This window comes from Pelodiscus sinensis, chromosome 2 (genome assembly GCF_049634645.1).
Source record: "Pelodiscus sinensis isolate JC-2024 chromosome 2, ASM4963464v1, whole genome shotgun sequence".
Classification (NCBI taxonomy): Eukaryota; Metazoa; Chordata; order Testudines; family Trionychidae; genus Pelodiscus; species Pelodiscus sinensis.
Window position 1 is genome coordinate 230,147,545 of NC_134712.1, and position 27,223 is coordinate 230,174,767.

Below are 27,223 nucleotides of genomic sequence, written 5' to 3' on the forward strand. Positions count from 1 at the left end.
TCCTTGTGGGTGCTCCACTACCTGCCCTCCTCCCTACTCTGGAGTCTCTTTCTTATATCTTTCAGATTCCGGGGTGGATTCGAGGCACTGATGGGAACCGGACTGCGTGCGTGTGCAAAAGGGCGGGAACGCCGCGAGGCACCGACTGCACATGTGTGGTCCAGCTGACTACCACTACGGAAAAGTCTCCAATCTGCAGCATTGGGACAAGCCCAGCTCCTACAGTGGAGCACCCATAGGGACACACATCTTGAAGAACAATCATTACTGTACCAACGTGAGTAACTTTGCTTTTCACTGCAATTAACCCATATACTTGCCTGTTTTGTTCCCTAAACCGCACAAGGACAATAAAGAAGAAGATCTCCATACCCTGGATGTCCGCAGAGCACTGGCATTCTACCTAAAGTGAACAAAGCCCTTTTGGAAAACCCCTCAGCTGATTGTTTTTTCAACAGAGAGGTCACAAAGGTTGCCTATATCAAAACAAAGACTGTCAAAATGGATATCTAGTTGCATTACACTAGAATATACCATAGCCCAGAGAGAGCCCCCACCAACTGTTTTCTCTCACTCGACAAGGGCAATTGCAGCCACAACAGCATTCCTACAGGGTGTCCCAATAAAACTTATCTGCAGGGTGTCAACACATACCTTCATGCAACATTATGCAATACAGACATTCGCCGAATCAGAAATTAAATCATGTGCCTGGCCTGACCATTCGACACAAATGTCTGTGAATTGTCCCTGATGGTCGACCAGGGCTTGCAGCACCATCGAAAAGTAGCCCTTTCAATTAATATACTGTGCTGCTCGATGGGGTGGCGCGTGGATCGGGATGTGAGTCCCGTCGAGTGCTCCACCACAGTTAGGAAAACTCAGCCCCACAAATCTGGCCAAGATGGTATCCAGGTCTCCAAGGTGGACAGTCCTGTGAAGCAGCTCTAAGTTGATGGCCGTCACCAGCTGCAGAAAGGGACAAATACAAACACACATAACAGGACATTAGAGGAGTTGCATGAGCTGATGAGAGGTGCTCCCGCACCCCTCCCCTCCCAAACCCCAAGAGTCCCTCCTCAGGCAACCCCACCTCGTGTCCCCCACACCACCGGAGGGTGAGGCCAGGCAGGCTTCTACCACTCCCACCCCATTCCCTGTGCCTGGTCCTGACCATCCCCCTTATCCATCCGCCCCCGCCCTCATGGACTGTCCCCCAAGAGTGACTTACCTCCATCAAGATGGCCCCAACAGTAGACCTCCCCATGCCAAACTGATGTCCCACGGAGATGGAGCTGTCGGGGGTGGCCAGCTTCCACAGAGCAATAGGGACACGCTTCCTCAGGGGGGTGGCGGGCCACAAATGGGTGTCCTGGCATTGCAGGGCAGGGACAAGCTAGGCACAGAGCTCCTGGAAGGTGGACTTCTGCATCCAGAAGTTTCGGAGCCACTGGTCATCGTTCCACTGCTGCATAACAAGCCAGTCCCACCAGTCAGAACTCGTGTCCAGCCTCCAAACTCGCCTCTCCAGGAATAAGTTTGGGAGCAAGGGCAGTAGAGCTGCAGCCTGAGTGAGGGGCTCAAAGTTGGGCTCTGAATTCAGCTCTGCCACAAACGTCAAGATGCTCTCATGCAGATGCAGCAGAACATCCAGCATCACAGTGTGGGGCCATCGCCTGCCCTAGGGCAGCTCAGGCTCCATGCCCAAAAACACAGTACAAAGCACAAAACCAAACCTGAAAATGAACTGCTGTGGTATCCAAAGAAGCAGGGCAACCAGAGCAAAAACTGCAGCAGCTTTGCTTTCCCTCTAGGAGGTAGGCAAGCCTGAAGCAGGAGCAGAGGATCCCTTTAAGCACGTGTTTCTGCAAAGAGTATGCAGCAGCTCCTGGAATGTAAAGCTGCTCCTTTGACGTGCCAGAAGCACTTCCAGGTGCCTTCTTTTGTCGACAGAGCATCCGGCAGTTTGGATGCTCTTTTTTGACAAAGAGGATCGCTTTTTCGATCCGCGTTATGCAGTCTAGATGCTCTTTTTTGACAGAGGTTTTGTCAACAGTATCTGTCATCAAAGCCTCTGTAGAAAAAGCCTGTAGTTTAGATGTACCCTGAGAGGGAACATGATAGCTCCAGGTATTTAAAAGGGTATCACAGGGAGGGGGGGGGGGGAATTCTTTTCCTTGGCCTCTGATGATAGGACAGAAAGTAATGGGCTTAAATTGCAATAAGGGAGGTTTAGGTTGGACATTAGGAAAACTTTCCTAAATGTTAGGGTGCTTAAACATTGGAATAATTTGCCTAGGGAGGTTGTGGAATCTCCATCACTGGAGATATTCAAGAGCAGGTGTCAAGGCCGTTCCCCACTCTGGCATGATGAATGCAGAAGTGGGGGCCCGCAAAAGCACCCTGAAACCTGATCTCCACAGGCTTTGGTACAAAAACTTCCCCCAAAATCCTAATACCTGGACTTTGGGAAATAAAAACTGCTGCCACCACCCAAGTATTACAAGAAAAAACCAGGGAAGAGATCACTTGGGAAATCTCAGCCCTAATGTAAAACTAGGACACAAAAATGAACCAATACCAGGTTAATTAAAAAAAAGAAAGAACTTTTGTTTTCAAAACAATACCCCAGTTACAAGCATAGTTGGAATGGCTAGATGGAAAGAGCCACCAATTAATATACTCATGGAGGATTCCCCCATGGACCAAAACTTAGTTACAAAAGAGAGGAAAAACCATTTATAATATTACAGATATCAGATCCAAATTCCCAAACCAGAAAACAATAAAACCTGACAGATTTATCTAGACTTTACCCTACTTACACATTATGAAGAGTCTTTTTCTTGGAGAGAGACATGTCTTCTGTCTCCCTGGCTACGTCTACACTGGCCCCTTCTTCAGAAGGGGCATGCTAATTTTGAACTTGGGAATAGAGAAATCCGCAGGGGATTTAAAACATTGGGTCTCTATGTACCAGGGATGGAGCAGAAAAAGTTTAAGCCCCAGCCCATTCAGCCCAAGGTGCAGCTCATGAGACAGGACCCAACTTGGGGCATAGGAAGTCATTCCAAAAGCGACAGAGATGACACCACAGTCAGGCTGTCAAGACTTGTCAAGCCACGCTAAACCCTCCAGCAAGGGTGTCTTTTGAGGATACACCCAAGGGCAAAATAATGGATAGCCCAGATCATCCACACACCTTCACGTCCCATCTCTGCCCTTTTCTTCCAGCATGGCTGGAAATTACGTCAAACTGACGGGTCCTTGTCACAGTATGGGATGGATTTACTCTTCAGTTGGCCTCTATCCTCCCTTCCCACCCTTCTTCCCTGCCCTCTTCAGGACCCTTCTAACAAGCAGCTTCTCAAGCAAGAGATAGTGGAGCTACTCAGCCTGGGAGCAGTGGAGGAGGTACCAGCAAGGTTAGAATAATAGAATCATAGGGCTGGAAGAGACCTCAGGAGGTCGAGTCCAACCCCTGCCCAAAGCAGGACCAACCCGAAATAAATCATCCGAGCCAGGGCTTTGTCAAGCCAACACCTGAAAACCTCTAGAGATGGAGATTCCACCACCTCCCTAGGTAACCCATTCCAGTACTTCATCACCCTCCTAGCGAAATAGTTTTTCCTAATATCCAACCTAGACCTCCCCCACTGTAACTTGAGACCATTGCTCCTTGTTCTGCCATCCATCACTACTGAGAACAGCCTTTCTCCATCCTCTTTGGAACCTCCCTTCAGGAAGTTGAAGGCTACTATCAAATCCTCCTCACTCTTCACTTCTGGGGTATGTCTAGACTACAGGCTTTTGTCAACAGAGGCTTTGTCAACAGATACTGTTGACAAAAATTCTGTCGACAAAGAGCGTCTCAACTACATCCAGTTCTGTCAACAAAGCAAGCCGCTTTGTCCGCATGAGAGTATAGAAGCAAAGGACAGTGTAGATGCAATAACGGCTTCTGTCGACAGAACTCTGTCGACAAAAGGCATTATTCCTCGCAGAATGAGGTTTACTGACATCAACAAAACTGCCAAGTTTTGTCAACGTTATGTCAACAGAACTCGGTGGTAGTGTAGACGCAGGTATAGTTTTGTCGACAAAAGTCCACTTTTGGACTTTTGGACAAAAGTCTAGACACCCCTGCAGACTAAATAAGCCCAGATCCCTCAGCCTCTCCTTGTAGATCATGTGCTCCAGCCGCCTAATCATTTTGATTGCCCTCCACTGGACCCTCTGTAGAGGAGAACCCAGAATTGAATGCAATATTCCAGATGTGGCCTCACCAGTGTCAAATAAAGGGGAATAATCACGTCTCTAGATCTGCTTGTAATGTTCCTGCTAATGCACCCTAATATGCCATTAGCTTTCTTGGCTACAAGGGCATATTGTTGATTCATATCCATCTTCTCATCCACTGTAATCCCCAGATCCTTTTCTGCTGATTTTTTTCCTATTTAAAGTCCTTTATTAACTTGAATATAAAAAGACAGAAGTTGTCTACAATATAGGACAGTTTTTGCTTCACGTGCAAACAAAATTTCTTTACAAAGTGAAAAAATAAATACCTCTTGGAGTAAAGTTTATATGCTAATATGTGCAATAAAAAAGTAGAGTTTTAATATTTTGACAAAATGTGCAAAGAAACAAATGCATAAATACACATTACTTCTGCATTAAGGCAATATGAAAAGTATACGCAGAAAAATCTCAGTAAAGTGATAGTGTAGTTTTCTAGCTTTAATTTAGCTAGTATTGCACCCAAAGTTGGTCTTCTAGTTTCCTCTAAATCATGGAGAACACACTTGTTGACTGAAGTCCAAAATGCCTAAATGGGGGAGAGGGGAGATAAAGGTTTTAGCGAGAAAGTTAACCAAGCAATTCAATAGTTAAAGCTTATGAAAGTACTTAAAAACTTATACAAAATTTACACCATTTTAGGCCAAAATGGATTTTTGACAGTTCAAGCAAAATCAGCTCCTACAGGTAAGTCAGTTTTACAGGATTACAGTTGAATTCACAGCAACCTGGCCACATCTTTAGAGTTGGGTGACATACATCCCATTCAAGTGGAATTAGTTTTTCCTTTTGATTTGTAGGCAAAGCGTTAGAACATTTCATCAGTGGAGCATCATTACTAAAATGGAGAGACCAGGGGTTCTACTCCCATTATTTTTTAACCCCCAAAACCAAGGGCAGTCTTAGACTTATCCTGGACCTGTGAGGACTCCTGAATTGGTACCTTGTCTGCTTCAAGTTCCACATGATCATCCTGGTGTCCGTCATCCCTGATCTGGAACCAGGGGACTGGTTTGCAGTCCTCAGCCTCAAAGATGAGTATTTCCACATCGTGATCTTTGAGGAACACACACATTTCCTAAGATTCAAGGTAGGACACAGTCATTATCTGTTTGCAGTTCTCCTATTTGGCCTAGCCACAGCACCCAGAGAATTCACAAAGTTAATGTTGGTGGTAGCAACTTATCTGTGACATATAGGGGTCCAGACAACTGGATCCCTATCTGGACAACTGGATGGTCAAATGCCATTTGCAGCCGAAGATCTAACAGGATGTCTATCTCCTCCTGTCCACATGTCAGCACGTCTGGCTCCTGATAACAAAAAATCGTCATTAATCTCAGTGCAGAGAATTGAGTTTATAGGCGCAGTACTCAACTATATGGTGGCCACTGTATTCCTCCCTTGGGACAGGTTCAGAGCACTACAGGACCTCGTCACCAACTGTCCCTTGCCACTCTGACCACAGCTCAAGTGTGTCTGTGCTTCCTCCACCATATGGCAGCCTGCACCTATGTGGTGCCATTTGTCAGGCTCAGGATGTATCCCTTACAGCTTTCGCTAGTGTCAGTGCACTCAGCAAGGCACCCCCTTGACTCTGTGGCTGCAGGTCTGCAGCATATCCTCCACTCCCTGCGATGGTGGATGGATTTGTGTAGTCGACTCACTGGTGTCTCATTTAAGCAGCCCTCACATTCACTAGAGCTGGTGTCTGATGCCTCATATCAGGGATGGGGAGCTTACCTTGGAACTATCCAGATACAGGGCCAGTGGTCCCAGGATGAGACAGCTCTCTACATAAATGTCAGGGAGCTCAGAGTGGTCAAGATTGTGTGCGAGGAGTTCTTGCTGCTCCTGCACAGCAAGGTGGTCCGGGTCCTCATGGACAACACAGCAGTTGTGTTCTGCATCAACATGCAGATAGAAGCCCATTCAGCACCCCTCTGCGAGGAGGCGATCAGCCTGAAGGAGTTCTGTGCCCTCCACAAGATCTCTTTGGAGGCTCCTCACTTACTGGGGAGCCGCAACATTGTGGTGGATCATTTGAGCAGAGAGTTCTCTTCTTACCATGAGTAGTGTCTGAATCTGGAAGCCTCCTTAGGGTTCTTAAAGGACTGGGGATCCCCCCTGAATGAACCTGTTTGCAATGTGGTACAATGCAAAGTCCACCTTCTATTCACGGATAGGCCTAGAGGAGTGCTCAATCTATGATACCTTCCTTTTTCCCTCCATAAGAGGTCTCTTGTACGTGTTCTCCCGTTCCCACTGAGCTCTCACCTAGGGAGTGCTCTGCACCATCTTAACCATAGGAACCAATAAAGTACCATGGACATTTGTCCATCGTACTCAGTGAGCCCGGGGTTCTGCATGAACTCTTGTACTTTGGAGACCTGATGTGAGAGGAAGAACTGCAATCCTCATTATGCAGTACTCGGGCCTTGGTATCAAGCACATCCAGGTACCTGGAATCACTCCTGGCACCAGGCCATATACTGCCAATACCCCAGTCAGTGCTGTTTCTACCTACTGAAAAGTCTGACAGTGTCAAGGGGGAAGTAATGGCCATTGTCAAAATACAAGGATCCTCGCCAGTTCCATCAATCCCATCCACAATCGTACGGGACCCATCATCCATGCCCCTCCCAATTGCCTTCCTGCAATCCTTGGGCAATGTACACCCACAGGTGGCAGACATCCAGTGTCTCTCAGAGTGGTTGGTCTCCTACAGAGTGGCTTTCCAGAGCCTCTGTACCAGGGAAGCAGGAAGCTTTTTCAGAACAGGGGATCTTGCCAAGAGGATGGCAGGTGAGCTGCAGATTCCCCTACAGGAGGTGGCAGGTGCACATCACAACTGCAAGATATTCTGCACACCTCCTCATCCAGAATTACCCCCACACAATTAATAAGGTGATTCTACACCCTACCAACTCCATCATTGTGGAGGTGGTTAATTTCTGAAGCAAACAAAATTCCAATTCAGCCCCACACAATTGAGTTTGGCATGATAGGGTAGTTGTTGCTGACATAACCATTTAGAAAGGCAAATTACCAAACTGTTATGGCCAAATAGGAGTTTATTAATTATAGAAGACTGAGAGTGTTTCTGGAATATTTACTGGACACACAAAAATAACAATTTCATCTTTAAAGAGGATCAGTTAATAACCAGATTGGTGCTAGTGACAGCACTGTATGTAGCTGATACAGTGGCCTGCCTGCTTTTTATGACAGTGATACTGAGGTGGACTTCTTGAATACACCTTTCTGGATTGCCCAAATTGTTCTAGTAGACAAGCTCTTTCACAGAGAAGACAGAGCCTTCGCCTCAATCCTGGATTCCTGGACCACATTATGCTTCCTAGAAATCTGTACCTCTCAGCTACACAATACCCACCATCTCAGCACTGTTATGAGCCATAAGGTAAGAGGACTGGGGCTCAAAAAGTGAAACAGTCTGCACCCCAATCTGCTACTTCTCAAGCCACCTTTTCTAAGCATTTTTCAAGGGGCAGTTGAGGGCGTGATATCTTACAATGTCAGCTGCCATTCACACATCTATCATGCCCCTCAGAAATCACCTGGCCCTAATTCCCAGCAGCAGTATCACCTCTGGCAGATAGGTCTTGGGGATTATTTCAAAAAATTATGCCATTCAACTCATGTCCCTTCCCCACTACAGCCTTCCTTCCCTGTCTCCCTTCAGGAACTCTTCTCATGAGAGCTTACTTCATCAGGAAATATATAATTTGTTATTCCATTAAACCAGTCCTGCTGCAACTCAGGAGCAAGGGGGTTTATCCTTATTATTTCCTCAAAGAGAAGGGAGGTTGAATTCCCATTCTAGATCTAAGGGCATTAAACAAATAAGGGAAGGCACAGATGTTCAAGATGGGCATGCTAGAAGCAAAAGATTTCCTATACTTTACCTTTGGGTAGGACCATTATCAGTACAGATTGATCCACCCAGGTTATTCACCATGTTTTTCCTCATTGACCTGGAACACTAACCCCAGTACATCTGGAGTTCTCGGCAACCTCTCTTGATGCAGTACACAGATTCACCACCTTGGGACAGACGCATTCCTAATAGGCTGGGGAGTTCACCTATTTAACCACAAGGTTCAGGGCAAATAGCCTTCCACAGAAGTGATCCTTCTTGTGTAGGTCATGATGTACTGAAAATGACCGCTGTGTTTTACATAAATCACCAAGTGTGTGCCAGATGGCCCTTGCTTTTCAAGGAAGCACTCAGATTGTGGAAATGGTACATCCCTCACAACATACTCATTCCAGCTATCTAGTCTCAGTCAGAATTTCTGTCAGGACCCTGAACGGAAACTGAATGCAGAGGTTTCTTGACATATATTTGCCTTCTGAGTAACCCTATCTACAGATATCTTCTCTGTATACCAGAATAAGTAATATCCTCATTTCTGTCCCAATTCTGGTCAGGGGAAGCATTCATGGGGAGGTGCCCTCATCCTCCCATCGCATAGTGACTTCTTATATGCCTATTCCTGGTTTTCTCTTCTATCGGAGGCCCAGTTGAAAATTCAACAAAACCAAGCAAGAGTTATTCTCATTGCACCTTTTGGCCAAGACAAGTCTGACTCCCTTACCTGACACAGATGGCTATATGCCCCTCAGTTCCTCCTCGGCTGATTCCTCATTTCATCTCTCAAAACAAAACCCTGCTCTTTTACCCCAATCTGTGAGTTTCATCTGCATGTGTAGCTCCATCTTACTTCTAAGGCTTAGAGGCAGAATTCTCTGATGAGCTAAAAGAAGTGTTGCTACTCAGCCAAAGTTGACCACTCAATATACTTACCCACAAAATGGAAATGATTCCAAGTTGTTATTAATCTAAACATAAACCCAATCTCATCTTTCCTCCCTCTGATTTTACACTACTTTTTAGACCTCAAAACTCTCACTCTGCTCCATTAAGGTACATCCTGCAGTGAAAACATCCTTTTATAACCAGGTAGACAAATACTCAGTGTTTGCTCACCTGCTGATGCATAGATTCCTTAAGGGCACTGAAAATCTCTTCCCATGTGTGACACCATCCGCTCTAGCCTGAGATCTTAACCTAGTTCTCAGGGCTTTGACTAGACCTGCCTTTGAGACCATGGCAACTTGGTCTCTTGTACACGTATCCATGAAGACACATGTAAAAAAGATGGTCAATTCCTTTTATAAAGGCAAATTAACTCTAGGAACACATCTGAAGTTTCTCCCTACAGTGTCTGCATTTTCCATATGAACCAACAGATTCATCTCCCTGTTTTTCCCAAACCCACTTTGTGATAACAGGGGAATGATTCTGCATATGGTATGTGTTAGAAGAACATTAGCATTCTACTTGAAGAAGACTAAGGGCATTAGGAAATCCCCTAAACTCTTCCTTTTATCCATAGACAGATCCCAAAGCTCTGAGATATTGGCTCAAAGACTATCCAAATGGGTCTCTGCTTGCATTAATAATTGTTGTCAAGGGTATAATGTGCTTCTATCCAGGGTCCATACACACTCCATAAGGTCAATTTCTACCTTGGTCACATTCCTTACAGATATTCCTATCTTAGTAATCTGTAGAGCATTGACTTGGGCCTCCTCCCACACACTCTCAGAACATTATGCAAACACCAAAGATTGCCTCCATGCCATCTTTGACTCCAAAGTACTCTATGTAGTAACACACTCCATTTCGAAGTCCCAATCTCCAGTGGTGAGTATTGCTTGGAGTCACCTACAGTGGAGTACCCATAAGGACTATACTTGAAGAGGAGGAGGAAGTTATTCACTTTATGCATAAACAACAAGAAGTCCTGTGGCACCTTATAGACTAACAGATTTATAGGAGCATAAGCTTTTGTGGGAAAAGACCCACTTTGTCAGATGCATGTAATGGAAATTCCAGAGGTAGGTATATATTTACAGGCACATAAAAAGAAAGGAGTACCCATCAAGAGGAAAGCCAGAGATAACGAAGTCAAATCAGTCAGGAAGAATGTGGCCCACTTCTAGCAGCTGATGTGGAGGTGTGAACACCAAGAGAGAAGAAACTGCTTTTATAGTTGGCTAGCCATTCACCATCTTTGTTTAATCCTAAATTGATAGTGTCAACTTTGCAAGTGAATTGTAGCTCTGCAGTTTCTCTTTGAAGTCTGTTTTTAAAGTTTTTTGTTGCAGGATGGCTACTTTTAAATCTGCTACTGTGTGTCCAGGGAGATTGAAGTGTTCTTCTACAGGTTTTTGTATGTTACCATTCCTGATATCTGATTTGTGTCTGTTTAGTCTTTTACATAGGAACTGTCCAATTCGGCCAATGTATATGGCAGAGGGGCATTGCTGGCACATGATGACATATATTACATCGGTAGATGTGCAGGTGAATGAGCCCATGATGGTGTGGCTGATGTGGTTAGGTCCTGTGTTGATGTCGCTGGTGTAGATATGTGGGCAGAGTTTGCACTGAGGTTTGTTGCAGGGATTGGTTCCTGAGTTAGAATTACTGTGGTGTGGTGTATAGTTTCTGGTGAGAATTTGCTTTAGGTTGGCAAGATCTGAGAGAGTGAGGGATCATTGTCCAGGATGGGTTGTAGATCACTGATAATATGTTGGAGAGAGTTTAGCTGGGGACTGTAGGTGATGGCCAGTGGTGTTCTGTTATTTTCTTTCTTGGCCTTGTCTTGTAGCAGGAGGCTTCCAGATACACGTCTGGCTCTGTTAATCTGTTTTCTCACTTCCTTAGGTGGTACCGTAGTTTTAAAAATGCTTGGTGAAGATCTTGTAGGTGTTTGTCTCTGTCTGAGGGGTTGGAGCAAATGTGGTTGTATGTTAGTGCTTGGCTATAGACAATGGATCATGTGATGTGTCCAGGATGGAAGCTGGACGCACGTAGGTATGCATAGCAGTCAGTAGGTTTTCGGTGTAGGGTGGTGTTTATGTGACCTTCATCTATTCGCACTGTAGTGTCCAGGAAGTGGCTCTCTTGTGTAGACTGGTCCAGGATGAGGTTGATGGTGAGGTGGAAGCTGTTGAAATCATGGTGGAATTCTTCCAGAGCCTCCTTCCCATGGGTCCAGATGATGATGTCATCAATATAGCGTAAGTAGAGGAGGCGTACTAGGGGATGAGAGCTGAGGAAGTGTTGTTCCAGGTCAGCCATAAAACTGTTGACATATTGTGGGGCCTTCAGGTGCCCAATTTATACCTTCAAACCAGTGACACCACTATGGACACCCACATGGCCCCACAATATGCCAACATTTTTATGGCTGACCTGGAGCAATGCTTCCTCAGCTCCCGTCCACTAGCGCCCCTCCTCTACCTGCTCACAGACAACACATTCCACCTCAGAGTTCTTCCCCTCCACCACACCATTCTGAACCTGAAGTGGGTCAGTTATCAGAACTGATGATCAGCAGCCCAATATTTCCTCTACAGATCAGTCCTCCTCATCTCCAGACGAACCATTATCCCAGGGGACACGTCAGCTATGGACGATCTTAAACAGTTCCAAGAATTGCTTAAAAGGGTGGTCACTAGCCAGAAAGTCCAAGTAACTGAGGTTCAGGAAAAGTAGTACCGCCTCCTCAAAAACCTTCAAACCTCCCAACAAACCAAGATCATGTTGCCAATAGATGAGGCCATTATGGAGGCTGCCAAGGAAATCTGGCAGACTCCAGCTTCTGCCCCGCCAACCAATAAGAGAACAGACAAAAAGGATTTTATCCCAGCTAAGGGTATGGAATTTTTATTTTCTCACCCTCACCCTAATTCCCTAGTCCTGGATGCAGCCCAACATAGGTCCAAGACTCCCAAGTATAAGAACCCTGCAGCTGATATGGAAAGCAAGTGCATGGACCTTTTTGGCAGGAAAATATATTCTTCCTCAATACTACTATTGTGCATCACCAATTATGCCGCTTTCCTGTCTAACCACGACTTTGACAATTACACCATGCTTACTAATGGAACATTTACCAGACGTGAAGAGACCCATTTTGAAGTCCATAGTCCAGGAAGGATACACATCCACTAGGACTGGCCTTTACATCGTATTAGATATGGCAGACACAGTGGCTTATTCCACTGCTATCGTTATAGCCATGAGGAGAGCCTCGTGGCTACATACTGCTGGAGTCCCATGAGAGCTACAGACCAAAGTGGAGGACCTCCCATTCAACAAACAGAAATTGTTTGCTGAGAAGACCAACGAGGTCCTCCACTCAAACAAGGACTAAAAAACCACTCTCTGTACCGTCGGTATGTATACACCTCTATATTGGCACAAGAGGTACACACCATACCAGAGACTTCTCGTACTCGAAATATCAGCAGTATGGGTTTGATCCATCCCGGATGAGACAAAGAACCCAAAAGAGGTGCACTCAAAATAACTGCACCCCTAACCAACCATCCAACAAGCAGCAAGTTTGACAGCTTGGTCGAGGGCTCGCAAATCCTCCCCGTGACACATCCACTTAGTCACATGGTTCCCATTTTCTACCACCATCTCAGACCTTTTTACCATTGTTGGTCCAGCATCACAGTTGATCGTTGGGTTCTTGAGATCATTTAATCAGGCTATCCCATCTCCTTCATATCACTACTACCAATCTCCCCACCCACTCTGTCCCTCTTCAGGAACCCTTCTCATTAGGACTTACTAAAATAGGAAGTCCATTGACTCTTTTCCATTGGAGCAGTAGAAAGGGTACCAACCAAGTTCAGAGGCAAAGGCTTCTACTCCCACTACTTTCTCACCAAGAAAAAAACTGGAGGTTGGAGACCTATATTCGATATTTGGACACTCAACCGTTACCTTTGAAAGCAGCAGTTCAAAATGGTAACTCACAACTATAATTCAAGCTTTAGATGATGGGGATTGATTTGCAGCCCTCGACCTCCAAGATGTTTATTTCCATATCACCATCCACCGCACTCACAGGCAGTTTCTTCATTTCACAGTTGGAGTAGAGCATTTCCAATATCGAGTGCTACCTTTGGGCCTTTCCTCCGCACCCAGCACTTTCTTGAAAACACTCATGGTAGTAGTGGCACACCTACACTGACAGGACATTGTGATCTTTCCTTATTTCAACGACTACCTCATAAAAGGTCCATCTGTGTCCAAAACATCCAATATGATTCTCATAGCAAGACGGACATTTGAGTCCCTCAGTATGATCATCAAGGACCAGAAAATCCATGCTAAAGCCAGCCCCAAACCTGGAATTCATAGGGGCTTGCCTTGATTCCACCACAGCTCGGACTTACCTATTCAGAGATTCTAAGCTATACAAGACCTAGTCTCAATACTTACTATGAGTCCCACAGTTCCAATCCTCATATGCCTGCAGTTCATGGGTCATATGGCTGCCACAACATATGTGGTCCACCAGGCATGATTACACTTTCAGTGCCTCCAGCATTGGCTGGCATCTGTGTATATTCCCACAAAGCACTGTGTCCACAATGGAGTCGCTCCTCTATCCTCTGTGATAACTTCCCTCATATGGTGGACTGAACCACACCACCTTCTTGCAGTAGTCCCATTCCATCGACTTCAACCATTTGTTCATGTTACTATGGACACCTCCCTCATCAGTTGGGGTGCCCATCTCAATAGTTTCTCTGCTCAGGGGCGATGGACACCACAAGAAACAACTTTTTGCATAAACATCTTGGAACTCAGGGCTGTTTTCAATGCCTGCAAATACTTCAAAATGAGTATTTGCTGCATCACAGTCAGAATACTACCGACAACATCTCCATGATGTACTCTACAAATTGCCAAGGGGGCGCTTGCTCTCACTCCCTTTTTGCAGAAGCAGTGAGCCTCTGGAATCAGTGCATTCACAACAAGACCATGCTAATCGCATCATACTTACCAGGAATCAGCAATGCTGCTGCAGACGCTCTAAGCAGGCACTTTGCACCCAACCATGAGTGGGAACTTTGACACGACACTCACCAACATATCTTCTGCTGATGGGGCTTCCCCCAGATAGACTTCTTTGCCTCCTACAAGAATTCAAAATGTTCCAGGGCAGGGATTGGACATGACTCTTTAGGCAATGCTTTTCTCCTCAATTGGGAAGGCCTGCTCCTATATACATTCCCTCTCACCATGCTCATTCCCAGATCCTCAAAAAGATCAACAGGGGTGGAGCCAAGGTGATTCTCATAGCGCCCTCTTGGGCTGGCCAGATGTGGTTTCCCTTTCTTTATCAGATGTCTCTCCTTCCACCATATCCCCTACCCAAATTTTCCAACCTACTGACCCAGGACCACAGAGCTCTGCTTCACCCTCAACCACACGTCTTCATCTGACAGGTTGGTTCTTTGTTGGTTCTGCAAGTCCAAGAATTGCCGGTCTTTATAAGTTAAACAAGTATAGATGCATAGCAGAAAAGATACCACACAATCAACTTATCTTCACAAGTGGAATAGGTTCATCTCCTGGTGCACTACCAAGCAGCTTGATCCACATGCAGTACCCTTGCATGAAATCCTTGAGTACATCCACTCCTTAAAGCACTCAGGATTAGCCATCGCCTCCCTCAAAGTACACCTTGCGGCGATCACCACCTTCCGACACTCCATAGATGGCACCTCTGAATTCGCACATCCAACTATGAAGAGGTTCTTCAAAGGATTGGCCAACCTCAGTCCGCCTCACAGATCACCACTGCCTTCCTGGAACTTAGATCTAGTGCTGGACACCCTTATTTAACCACTCTTTGAATCGCTAGCTATTGCACCACTTCCAATGATCACAATTAAGGTGGGTTTTCTACTTTCCATTAAGTCTGAACATAGGGTCTGAGAGCTGGCGGCCCTATTGGCAGTACTGTCATACACTACTTTTAACAAAGATAGAATCATCCTACGACCCCACCCAGCCTTCATCCCCAAGGTGCGTTCCAATTTCCATGTCAACGAACTGATTGTTCTCCTGTCTTTCTACTCCAAGTTGCATACCTCATCTCGGGAGGTAACTCTGCATTCCCTCGAAGTGCATAGAACACTAGCCTTTTCCATAGATAGGACTTGAGATTTCCGTAAGACTAAATGTTTGCTAGTGTCTCTAGCAGACCGTTCCAAAGGTGAACCACTCTCATCTCACCACATCTCAAACTACATAGTTTTGTGTATCAACAACTGTTACACCGTCCAGAGCAAGTCACTCCCGGCACCACCAAGGCTCATTCTACCAGAGCTGTAGCAACATCCATGCTTTCCTACAAGGGGTCCCTTTTCAAGACATCTAACGTGTAGCTACATGGTCCTCTAAAGACACTTTTCTGAAACATTATGCTATAGTATACCCTTTGGCTACTGATTCCTCAGTGGCCTCAGCAGTGCTCTCAACAGTTCTTAAAGTATGACTCTGAGACCCGCCATCCATGTGCTCTTGAATACTGCTACAAAGTCACCAACAGTGGAGCATCCACAAGAAGAAGAGCTGACCTCATGCAATAACGATGATTCTTCAAGAGGTGTGTCCCTGTGGGTGCTCCACTACCTGTCCTCCTCCCCAATTTAGAGTCTCTGCTCACAATTACATTTTTTCAGATACTCGGGCAGACAAGAGGAACTGGTGGGAGCCAGACTGCACTTGTGAGGAAAAGGGCGCAAACATTGCGAGACGCTAGTCACGTATGTGTGGTCCGGCTGACTACTGCTGTTCAAAATTCTGATCTGCGGTGCCAGGATGACCCAACACCAAGAGTGGAGTACCCATGGGGACACACATCTCAAAGAACTGTCGTTATTGCATGAAGTGAGTAACTTCCTCTTCAAGGCTTTGGTCAATTTTCTAGTCTCAATTATGCAAAGAAGCAATGAACTCTGGGATTGGTGTTTATCTCATAGAATTTATGATAAATTCATATGGATAAATTCGGTTGCTGTGCTCATGAAGGACCTTCAATGAGCTTAGAAACTAACAAAGCAGAGGAATAAATGGTGTCTGAAAGAATGAGTGATTCTGGATATCTTTGGTCTTTGGGGGTCTTTCGCATGAAATTCAGCACCAGATGCCCTCAGCTTTGTTCAAGAGCAGGCATGAGCATTCAGTCATTAGCAGATACATTTCTCCTCAATTGAAAAACAAATCTGATATATATTTTTCTACCTTTTCCATTAATGTTGAAGGTTATAAAAAAGGTCAGATAGGACTCAGACAAAATGATATTTATTTCTCTTGCATGGCTGACAATAATCAGGCTCGCCAAGCAGCGGCAAGCCCCACTCGCCAGCCGCGCAGAACCGCACGCGTGCATGCGCTGACCATGCTGTGTGACGCGCCAGGCTAAAACCTACTTGCTGCGGGCGAGCAGATTAGATTAATTATGAAACCCAGACAATAATAGTATGTGGATTTAATGCTCCTCTCCAAAGTGAAATGCAAATGGTTACTGTCAGGGGGCTCCCCCCTGGTTTGGGGTTGCCGTCCCCATCCGGGGCATAGTTCGGCTCACCTGGGTCTAGCCCCAAAGTGCAATGCCCCTCTTTTAGGGGAAATACGGCCCACTGGCCTAGTCCCAAAGTATGCTGCCCCTGTACCAGGGGAAATACAGCCCACTGGCCTAGTCCCAAAGTATGCTGCCCCTGTATCAGGGGAAATATGGCCCACTGGCCTATGCAGGCTCTGCGGCCTAGTCCTCAGGCTGAGCTTCCCCCTCGCCGGGGTTCAGGGCAGGAGGGGTAGGGGGGCCCGGGCCCTCCCTCTCCACCAGGCCCCGACCCAGGGCCCTATCAGTGGCAGGTGGCTCCCACCACTGGCTCGGCAGGGGGTCCTTCCCGCAACACACCGAGCCCTCAGGGGCTTTTCCAGCTCCCTGCCCTGGGTCACTTCCTACCCCCGGCCCAGCACGGTCCCACCTGTCGGCGTTGGTCAGGTGGCTGTAGCGACACTTCCCCGGTCAGCGTCGGGGTTGGCATCGTCTGGTCTGGTGTCTGGGTCACAGGGGGCCAGCCGGCGGCTCCATCGCTGGGGGCGAGCCCGGCTGGGGCCTGGCAGCAGCGCGTTCAGCAGTCCTGGCAACTCCCTCTCTGGCAGCTGGGTGCTAGCTCCCACTCGGGCCGTGGTCTGCCCCTTCTGAGCAGGCCAGCAGCCTTTTATATCTTGGCTCCCCTCGGAGCATGCCCAGTAGGGCTGTGTGGGTGGGGTCCTCTCCACCCCCGGCTCCAGGTGGTTTCCCTGGGCTTGAGTGCGGGGCGGGGTTGCCCCTTCACAGTTACCTAGACCTTCTCTCAATGTTCTGTGGTGTTATTTAGCTCTAATTTACCCCTAAATGTCTTCTAAGAGCCCAGTAAACAGTGGAAGTTTTGGTAATGCTGCTAGACAATGTTAACCTCCCATGATCCGACAAATTCTCTGGTTCGGTACCTGAGGGTTTTAATTTAGTTCTCATACATAATTTATTTTAAATATTTATTTCTAAAAGATAAGGATCTGTCTGTTTTTTCATTTAACCCGTGAATAATAAATCAGTTTTTCTTATTATATTTTCAAAAGGTTTCTGACAAGGTCCGCTGATTCTTATCTGCCAGTGAGAGACCCAATTCCACTTTGGGATTTCAACTTAATATTAACCAACTCATGTCTTCATCTTTTGAAACATTATCATCTTTATCTTTATTTCATCTAAATCATATTTGTTATAGCAATTACACCAGCAAAATCAGTGGATTTTAGCCTTTTTACATTTGCCAACTCCTAAAAAATTTCAAATGGCACTACAGACGCCTTTGGAAATATTAGACGTAAGTTGAAGATCATTGATCTAGATGAAGGAATTAATTTCCTGCCTTAATAGCTTACCCTCCATTTACAAGTATCAGAGGGGTAGCCGTGTTAGTCTGAATCTGCAAAAGCGACGAGGAGTTCTGTGGTACCTTATAGACTAACTGAAGTGTAGGAGCATAAGCTTTCGTGGGCAAAGACCCACTTCGTCAGATGCATGTAGTGGAAATTTCCAGAGGCAGGAATAAATATGCAGGCCAGGATCAGGCTGGAGATGACGAGGTGGATCCAATCAAGGAGGATGAGGCCCACTTCTAGCAGCTGATCTGGAGGTGTGAATTCCAAGAGAGCAGAAGCTGCTTTTGTAGTTAGCAAGCCATTCACAGTCTTTGTTTAATCCAGAGTTGATTGTGTCAAACTTAAAGATGAACTGTAGCTCAGCAGTTTCTCTTTGAAGTCTGGTCCTGAAGTTTTTTTGCTGCAGGATGGCTACTTTTAGATCTGCAATTGTGTGTCCAGGAAGATTGAAGTGTTCCCCTACAGGTTTTTGTATGTTGCCATTCCTAATATCAGATTTGTGTCCATTGATTCTTTTACGTAGGGACTGTCCTGTTTGGCCTGCCTCTGGAAATTTCCTGCCTCTGGAAATTTCCACTACATGCATCTGACGAAGTGGGTCTTTCCCACGAAAGCTTATGCTCCTACACTTCAGTTAGTCTATAAGGTGCCACAGAACTCCTCGCCCCTCCATTTACAGTTTTTTGTAAGAGCAAGATAGTGTTTTGTCCTAATCCTGACCCTAATGTCCTACAAAAGTAATGTCAATAATGTTAATTGTTTAAGCTGCCAGTGTTCTTTCAAAAAAACTCATGTCCATGAGAGCAAGTCAAAGTTGCACTGTCTGGATGTTAAAAAGTGTTTTACTTGCTATCTAGACAGAATCTTGTTTTTTAGGACTTCATGTAAGCTATTTGCTTCCTGTGTGGATAGTTATAAGGCTAAGCTGTTCTGGCTCAAATTTTATTTAGCTGGAAGAGACAATATATAGAAGAGGGTAATAAGAATGATTCACAATTGCTTCCTCTTTTTAGAACACAATCTACCAAAGCACTCACTACTTCTGCAGCATGTTTGAGACATGTTCCATTAATTACAATTTATAAAGCAACATATAGAGCTCAATACACACTTTAAACATTATGCATAAGACATAACTGCAAGGCTTGATGCTTCATAGGGAGGGCTATCCTCCAATCTTTAATTACTTAAGTCTGCTTGTCTTATCACCTGTTTTTCTATCAAACTGTCCCAAAAGTGGAAATGTCCAGAGGACACTTGAGGATGAAATTAAGGATACTTACATGTAACAGAGGTTTTCTGAGATGAAAGCTGCAAATTCCCACTTTGTTCCCTCCTCCTCCTGTTTTGTGGAGTTGTGATTAATCTCTGCTCCACTGTTCAGCTGCATTGGTTGGCACATAATTCCAAAAATGTGAGAGTCCATCTTAAAGAATCCTAGTCACAGGTAAATAACCTTCATTTCATGTACAGGTTGCTACCTCCCTCAACTGGGATTCCCTGGTCTGGCAACATCTGTGGTCTATCATGGACCACAGATATTCCTGGCCCACAGAAGCCAGGAAGGAGGAGGTCTGGTAGTGGAGCAGCAGCACCATAAGGGGTACCAGTGTCTCAGCCAGGAGCATAGTGTGTGGGGGGGGAGGGGAGGGAAGAATTGGAGGAGATTGGATGGCGTGGCGGGAAGTTCTGGCCCAAGTGGAGTTCCATGGTCCCAGCAGCCAGGGAGCTCTAGCCTGGCCACCACTGTGGAACTCCGGCCCTGGCCAGGGAGCTCTGACCCAAGCAGCAGCCAGGGAACTCTGACCCCATCCCAGCCACAGAGTTCTGGCCACATTCTAGCTCTAGAGGCCGGGGAACTCCAGCCCCAGTGGCAGCTAGAAAAATCTGGCCCAGGCCACAGAGCTCTGGCCCCATCTCTTCTCCCCACCACAGAACCAGATGGTTGCAGAGCACAGCCCAGGTTGTGCAGCTCTGGCCATAGCACTCAGTATCGGGACTGGGGAGAGACCTGGGGGGCTGAAGCAGCAGTGGGGGCAGGCTGGAGCCCTAGCTGGGAGCAGCACAGCCACGAGGGGAGGGACCTTCTATGGTCTGACAAATCCCCTCGTTCAGGACTCATCAGGTCCTGAGAGTGCTGGACCAATGAGGTCCAACATGTACTAGTTTTATCTCACTATCATTACTTTACTTTCTGCTTTCTGTCCTTCCTGTTGTCCATATTGTTCCATTCCAAATTGTGCAAAACACAGGGGCCAGAAGTGCGGTCCTTGCTGGTTTGACTATTTCATGCACCTATTTGAGATGCCTCATTTATTTCTCTTTGCCCACCATGTTATCGTTAAACCTATCCTTGTCTGTAAGGCCCCACACAACTCCATCTCTCATAGATATCTGTATTCCTCTTCATTCATTTTATGATATGCTGATGCTCCTGCATCAATTGCTATCTTCTCATATCCTGGTTTTGTGCCTTTTTTCTCCCAGGTAGATCTCTATTAATGGATCAACTCTTGAGTCTTCATGCCCCATGCTTTCATGTTAATAAAAACATTAACCTGGTCAGATTAATTTTTTAAATTATAAAAATGCATTTTCTAATTTTGTGCTTATCTTTTAGATTTTAAATTCTTCAGACCATGGACTTCCTTGGTATTTGCATCTTGTACAGTACCAAGTACATTATCAGAACTAAACCAATAATAGTATCTTGAATACATAGATTTGCCAACAGAATAGGCATATGTAATTAAAGTAAAATTATTTACCAGGTGAGATACTATGTATTTTGTTGTTAATTGACAATTTTTGTATTCTTTAATTATAATTTTCTTACAGCCTTTGAAATTAGATTCCCAAGGATCTACTAAACGTAAGAAAGCTGCAGAAACAAAAAGAGGAAATTCCATGAAAAAAAGGTAGAGATACTTAAATGAATGATAATTATAGTTTGATGTCCTACAATATTTTAACATTTAAATACTGCTTTTTGTTATGGATTTGAAATGGTCATTGTGAGCATTCTGAATTTGTAACTAACATAAGCATATCTGAAATTTAAAAGTGGGGGAAAGTCTTCTCTATGTTTTTCTTGCAGATTAGAGAAGAGCATGATACAGTGGCTGATAGTTATCCTGAGCAATGCTAGTTCAATTTTTAAAAACTATAGTGGTAATATACATAGGAAAAGTGGGATGCTTTCTGTGGTCTTTTGTCTGCAACAACCTGACCAGAAGCCTAACAATACTATCAAAAGTCCTGGAATATTTACTGTGGTGAATGAGACCAGAAAATTCCAACACATGCCTTCTTGATTGACCAGGGTTCCTGCAATCTTCTACAGACTTAATTACATAATGACCCCCTAGAACTACATATCATCTGCAACACCTGTCTTCACTCTTGACACTAACCTGTTTCCCCCAAAAGATCCAATATGCATGATGACTGACAACAACACCTGTATGCTCTAAGTAAATCAACAAAGAGGCTCCCACTCCAACTCCCTGTGCACCGAGGTCATGAAATTGTAAAATTGGTGGTTTACATTGTGATGTAAAATTACCACAATATAAACATCTCAGCCTAACTACCTCCTCAGTTTCCTGAATACAATGGTGGACACACTGAGCAGGTAATTTCCCCAGAATCATGAATGGGAACTGAACAGCAGAGTCTTACTATCCATATTCCAGTGATAGAGCTTCCCTCTTAACTATATACCTGCACAATAAAAGAAACTGCTTGTGTCAAACTCTAGTACAGTGCATGCATACAGCTGTTGAAACACATTAGTCAGTTAATTCCATGTAAGAGGACTTAATTATGATTGTTGTTTGTTATTACTTTGTGCTCTACTACACAGTAAATATTTCAGGGTAGGAAAACTTAATTACATGGGTATCTGGTGGGTAAAGCAGAGGAAGGCTCTGCCTTCCCAAACTGGCAGCCTGGCCCCGCCCACACTCCACTCCCCAGAATACCTACTGTAGGCATATTGGAGGAAGAGTGTTACTGCCCCCATCACCCACCCTACCAGTGCTGGAGAGATTGATCTGGGCTGCGCGGCACAGCGTGCCCTCCTCTGGGGCTGGAGAGGCTGGGTCAGGTGTGTGCCTGCCTGCACGCTTCCCCGTGGTTGGAAGGGGGAGCACGCACATGGCATGCCACTCCACCTCCTCATGGGGGAACAAGAATGGGGCAGAGCTGGAGGTGGGGCTAGGGGCTTGCCTCACCAGCCCTTCCTTCACCAACTGCCCATGCTTAATTATGATTTTTAAAGCAATCCAGCCCTATTTCCTTCTTTTCCCTTGCTGTCTCCGATCTAGTAGGTTAAAAAAAAAATTAAACTATTACAGTTGCCTGAGCAAGCCTGACACTGTTCCTTTATGTGTAAATAATCTAATAAATGTTAAAAATAATTATAATTAGTTGTATTTTAGAGCTATTATATTAACCCCCATCTGCTACTTCACTCTATATTTGCTTAGTCTGATCTGAAAAAGTCATTACGTTTTTAACATTTATTAGCTGATTCATTTCCTATAACTCAAATAAGGATAAATTGTCTTTTAACTTCCTAGCTAATATTGTATATTTTTAAATCCTAAAGTATAGGGAAAGAAACACACAGCACTACTAGCTCAGATCTCTCACAGTTACACAAAGTCCAAGAAGAATCACCTTTGGACAGCAGTCCAGATAAGTCATTTTCAGGAGCTAGAGGCCAGCTTATTTCAGCAAAGCAAGAGAAAATATCTCCAGAAAACTCTCAGAGAAAGGAAGCACAAGCTACAGAAACTCTTAGATCTAGTATCAAAGATCCTGCTGTCTTCACAGACAAGAACTTAACATTGCCATCAACTTTAATTCCCAAAGTTCAAGATTCCGTTAAAGATTTATTTCCCAGTCACAAAGAAACTTCTGCTGATTTTGCCAAAATTAAAGAAGAATCTCAAAAAACTGTTATTTTTCCAATTGAAATGAAACCTGCTACCATATCCTCAAAGATTCTTGAAGAAGTATCTGCAGGTTTTACTACAGAGGATAAGATATCTACTACAACTACTTCTTCTGTCAAAGAAGAAAGGGTATGTTGTTATTAAATACTAGCCAATTAGCCTGTCATAAGGGGATTTTCAGGACTCTCCTCCACATTGGTCTTCTCTCCTGAGCCTCCGGTCTCTCGCTCTGTCTCTCTCTCTCTCTCTCCTCCTCCTCCTGCCTCCCCCTCTCTATCTCAGCTCTCCTCCGCCTTCTGCCTCGCTCTCCGTCTCTCTCTTTCTCTTCTCCTCCTCCTGCCTCTCTCTTCGCTCCATCTCTCCCCGCCCTCTTCCCCTCCCGCCTTGGCGCTTGTCTGAGTGCTGTGTGCTCAGCCAGTCCGCCGTGGGGGAGCCAAAACAGCCGCTTGCTCCCTTGCAGCAGCCCAGCTCAGCAGTGCAGCACTCAGCCGAGCACCACGGTGGGAGAGGAAGGGGGGCGGGGTGGTGACATACACGGCCCTGCTCCCTGCTCAGAATCTGTAAAAATATACCATAGTTTTTAATAATTTTAGTCTTAGTGTTTCTTTAGTTGTTATAGTTTGATTTGTGTCTCCCTATCTTGGGGAGCTTCTCACAGAGGACTGTGCCCTGAGTCCTGGGATTTAAGAACTGTATCTCCAGCTAGCATTCCTTCTCTGGCAGTGATTAACACCAGCATTAATGCCTTTACTGCCTTGGAAAGGCTCCTATCTCTGCCAAGTGCAGCATTTGTAACTCCTTTCCCTAAACTTGTGAGGGAAGAGAACTCCATAGGAGGAAATATCTCATGGAGAGGGTCATGAGACTCCAGCTATGTCTACACTGCAGAGTTTTTCTGGGATACTGAAGGTATCCCGGAAAAACTCTGCCACATCCAGGGAACGAGTCTGCTCTTCCGAATTTTTTTTCAGAAGAGTAGACACGCTTTTTCAGCATCCCTGAAAACCTTGTTTTATGAGGAAGAAGAGATGTTCTGAAAAAGTGTAGACGGCTCAGTGTAGACGGGCCTCTGGGAGCTGATACAGTTGGTACAGGTGGAAAACTGCAGCACAGGGATTGTAATTTGCCCAAAGTCAACTAACAGAACTGTGACAAAGTTGATGATAGAACTCAGGTCTCCTGGATCCCAGTTCTCTGCTTTAGCCAGTAACACAATAAGGCTTGCTTGGTGTTTTTTAATGTCACAGATGTTGATGTTTCTGCTTCTTGAATTGTGAGGTTAGTTAGGATACATCTTCACAGTAGCGCATACCTCAAAATAAGCTACACAATTTGAGCTACACAAATCGCATAGCTTATTTCAAAATAGCTTGCAGATGGCCCCTGACTAGTGATGCAAGTCAGGGGTGTCTTAACTCAAACCCTCATTTATGATAGGTGCTGTGTGCCATTGTAAATCATAGAATCATAGAATCATAGAATAATAGGACTGGAAGAGACCTCGAGAGGTCATCAAGTCCAGCCCCCCGCCCTCAAGGCAGGACCAAGCTCCGTCTACACCATCCCTGACAGATGTCTATCTAACCTGTTCTTAAATATCTCCAGAGAGGGAGATTCCACCACCTCCCTTGGCAATTTATTCCAATATTTGACCACCCTGACAGTTAGGAATTTTTTCCTAATGTCCAATCTAAACCTCCCCTGCTGCACTTTAAGCCCATTACTCCTTGTCCTGTCCTCAGTAACCAAGAGGAACAAATTTTCTCCTTCCTCCTTGTGACACCCTTTTAGATATTTGAAAACCGCTATCATGTCCCCCCTTAATCTTCTTTTTTCCAAACTAAACAAGCCCAGTTCATGAAGCCTGGCTTCATAGGTCATGTTCTCTAGGCCTTTAATCATTCTTGTCGCTCTTCTCTGTACCCTTTCCAATTTCTCCACATCTTTCTTGATATGTGGCGCCCAGAACTGGACACAGTACTCCAGCTGAGGCCTAACTAGTGCAGAGTAGAGCGGCAGAATGACTTCACGAGTTTTGCTTACAACACACCTGTTGATACAACCTAGAATCATATTTGCTTTTTTTGCAACAGCATCACACTGTTGACTCATATTCAACTTTTGGTCCACTATGACCCCTAGATCCCTTTCCGCCATGCTCCTTCCTAGACAGTCGCTTCCCATCTTGTATGTATGGAATTGATTGTTCCTTCCTAAGTGGAGCACTTCTCTTTATTTCTCTTTATTAAACCTCATCCTGTTTACCTCTGACCATTTATCTAACTTGCTAAGGTCATTTTGAATTATGTCCCTATCCTCCAAAGAAGTTGCAACCCCACCCAGTTTGGTGTCATCTGCAAATTTAATAAGCGTACTCTCTATCCCAATATCTACATCATTGATGAAGATATTGAACAGTACGGGTCCCAAAACAGACCCTTGCGGAACTCTACTTGTTATCCCTTTCCAGCAGGATTTAGCACCGTTAACAACAACTCTCTGACTACGGTTATCCAGCCAATTATGCACCCACCTTATCGTGGCCCTATCTAAGTTATATTTGCCTAGTTTATCAATGAGAATATCATGCGAGACCGTATCAAATGCCTTACTAAAGTCTAGGTATATGACATCCACCGCTTCTCCCTTATCCACAAGGCTCGTTATCCTATCAAAGAAAGCTATCAGATTAGTTTGGCATGACTTGTTCTTCACAAACCCATGCTGGCTATTCCCTATCACTTTATTACCTTCCAAGTGTTTGCACATGATTTCCTTAATTACTTGCTCCATTATCTTCCCTGGGACAGACGTTAAACTGATCGGTCTGTAGTTTCCTGGGTTGTTCTTATTCTCCTTTTTATAGATGGGCACAATATTTGCCCAATGCGGGCCGAGGACATAAGTCAGGGTTTTTCAGCCCCTTCCGCACTAACAAAAATGGTTGTAAGTGGGGGGGGGGGGGTCGGAATTCTGGCGATCGCATGTTGGGGGTTTCTTGTATTTTGAAATTTGGCACTGTCTACACAGCACTTAGTTTAAAATAAATCACTATTTATTTAGATATTGGCTTCTTGTATGGACAGTGCATAATGTTATTTCGGAATAACAGACGTTATTCCAAAATAACTCTGCCGTGTAGACATACCCTTAGGGTATGTCTAGACTACACGCCTCCGTTGATGGAGGCATGTAGATTAGACAGATAGGCAAAGAGAAATGAAGCCACGATTTAAATAATCGCGGCTTAATTTAAATTTACATGGCTGCCGTGCTGAGCCGACAAACAGCTGATCAGCTGTTTGTCGGCTCCGCGCGCTAGTCTGGACGTGCCGCGCCGACCTGAAAGCCTTTTATTGACATCCCCCTTATGTCTCATAGGATGAGGTTTACAGGGGATGTCATTTCGACAGGGGAGCGTCCAGACTAGCGCCTGGAGCTGACAAACAGCTCATCAGCTGTTTGTCGGCTCAGCGAGGCAGCCATGTAAATTTAAATGAAGCCGCGATTATTTAAATCGCGGCTTCATTTCCCTTTTTCGAATACACAAATCTACATGCCTCCGTCGACGGAGGCATGTAGTTTAGACGTACCCTTAGAATCTAGCTTTAACAATAAGGAAGTTACATTATTGTCCTTCTGCTATGAACCTTTTTAAATGGTTTTCTGGTTGAAATGAAACTGTCAGGTCCTACAGTGTTTCTTAAAAGTAGTTTTCATTCTTTAGTATGCTTTCAGGGTCAGGACTACAGCCATGGGACTTGTGGAGAAAGTAAACGTGGAAGTACAGGCAGTCCCCGGGTTATGTACAAGATAGGGACTATAGGTTTGTTCTTAAGTTGAATTTGTATGTAAGTCGGAACTGGCTCCAGATTCAGCCGCTGCTGAAACTGATCAGAGGCTGACTACAGGAAGCCCTAGGCAGAGTTGCTCTGCCCCCGGCTTCCTGGAATCAGCCGCTGATCAGTTTCAACAGCGGCTGAATCTGGACTCCTGGGACAGAACAGCTGGGGCACTGCCGGGTAGGTCCCCGCAGGACCAACCCGGCAGCACCCCAGCTGCTCTGCCCCAGGCGTCCCGCAACAAAAGCCTGGTCTGCTGGGGGGAGGGGGGTGTGCAC

General features: G+C 45.3%; 1 protein-coding gene and 1 long non-coding RNA gene across 9 annotated transcripts in view; one reads left to right on the forward strand and one right to left on the reverse strand.

Annotated features, from left to right (window-relative positions):
- CCDC7 (coiled-coil domain containing 7) overlaps nt 1–27,223 on the forward strand; it is a 347,366-nt gene that overhangs the window by 218,110 nt on the left and 102,033 nt on the right. For all 8 annotated transcript variants that reach the window (XM_075922671.1, XM_075922670.1, XM_075922665.1 and 5 more), the window contains 2 exons: nt 20,981–21,060; nt 22,755–23,232. In XM_075922671.1, the coding sequence (XP_075778786.1) occupies nt 20,981–21,060; nt 22,755–23,232 (558 nt within the window). The remainder of the gene's footprint in view (nt 1–20,980; nt 21,061–22,754; nt 23,233–27,223) is intronic.
- Nucleotides 4,495–17,567, reverse strand: LOC142826849 (uncharacterized). The gene is made up of 3 exons (XR_012901116.1): nt 17,200–17,567; nt 5,243–5,377; nt 4,495–4,828 (listed from the first exon to the last, which is right to left on the reverse strand). It is a non-coding gene; the product is annotated as an uncharacterized LOC142826849 (long non-coding RNA).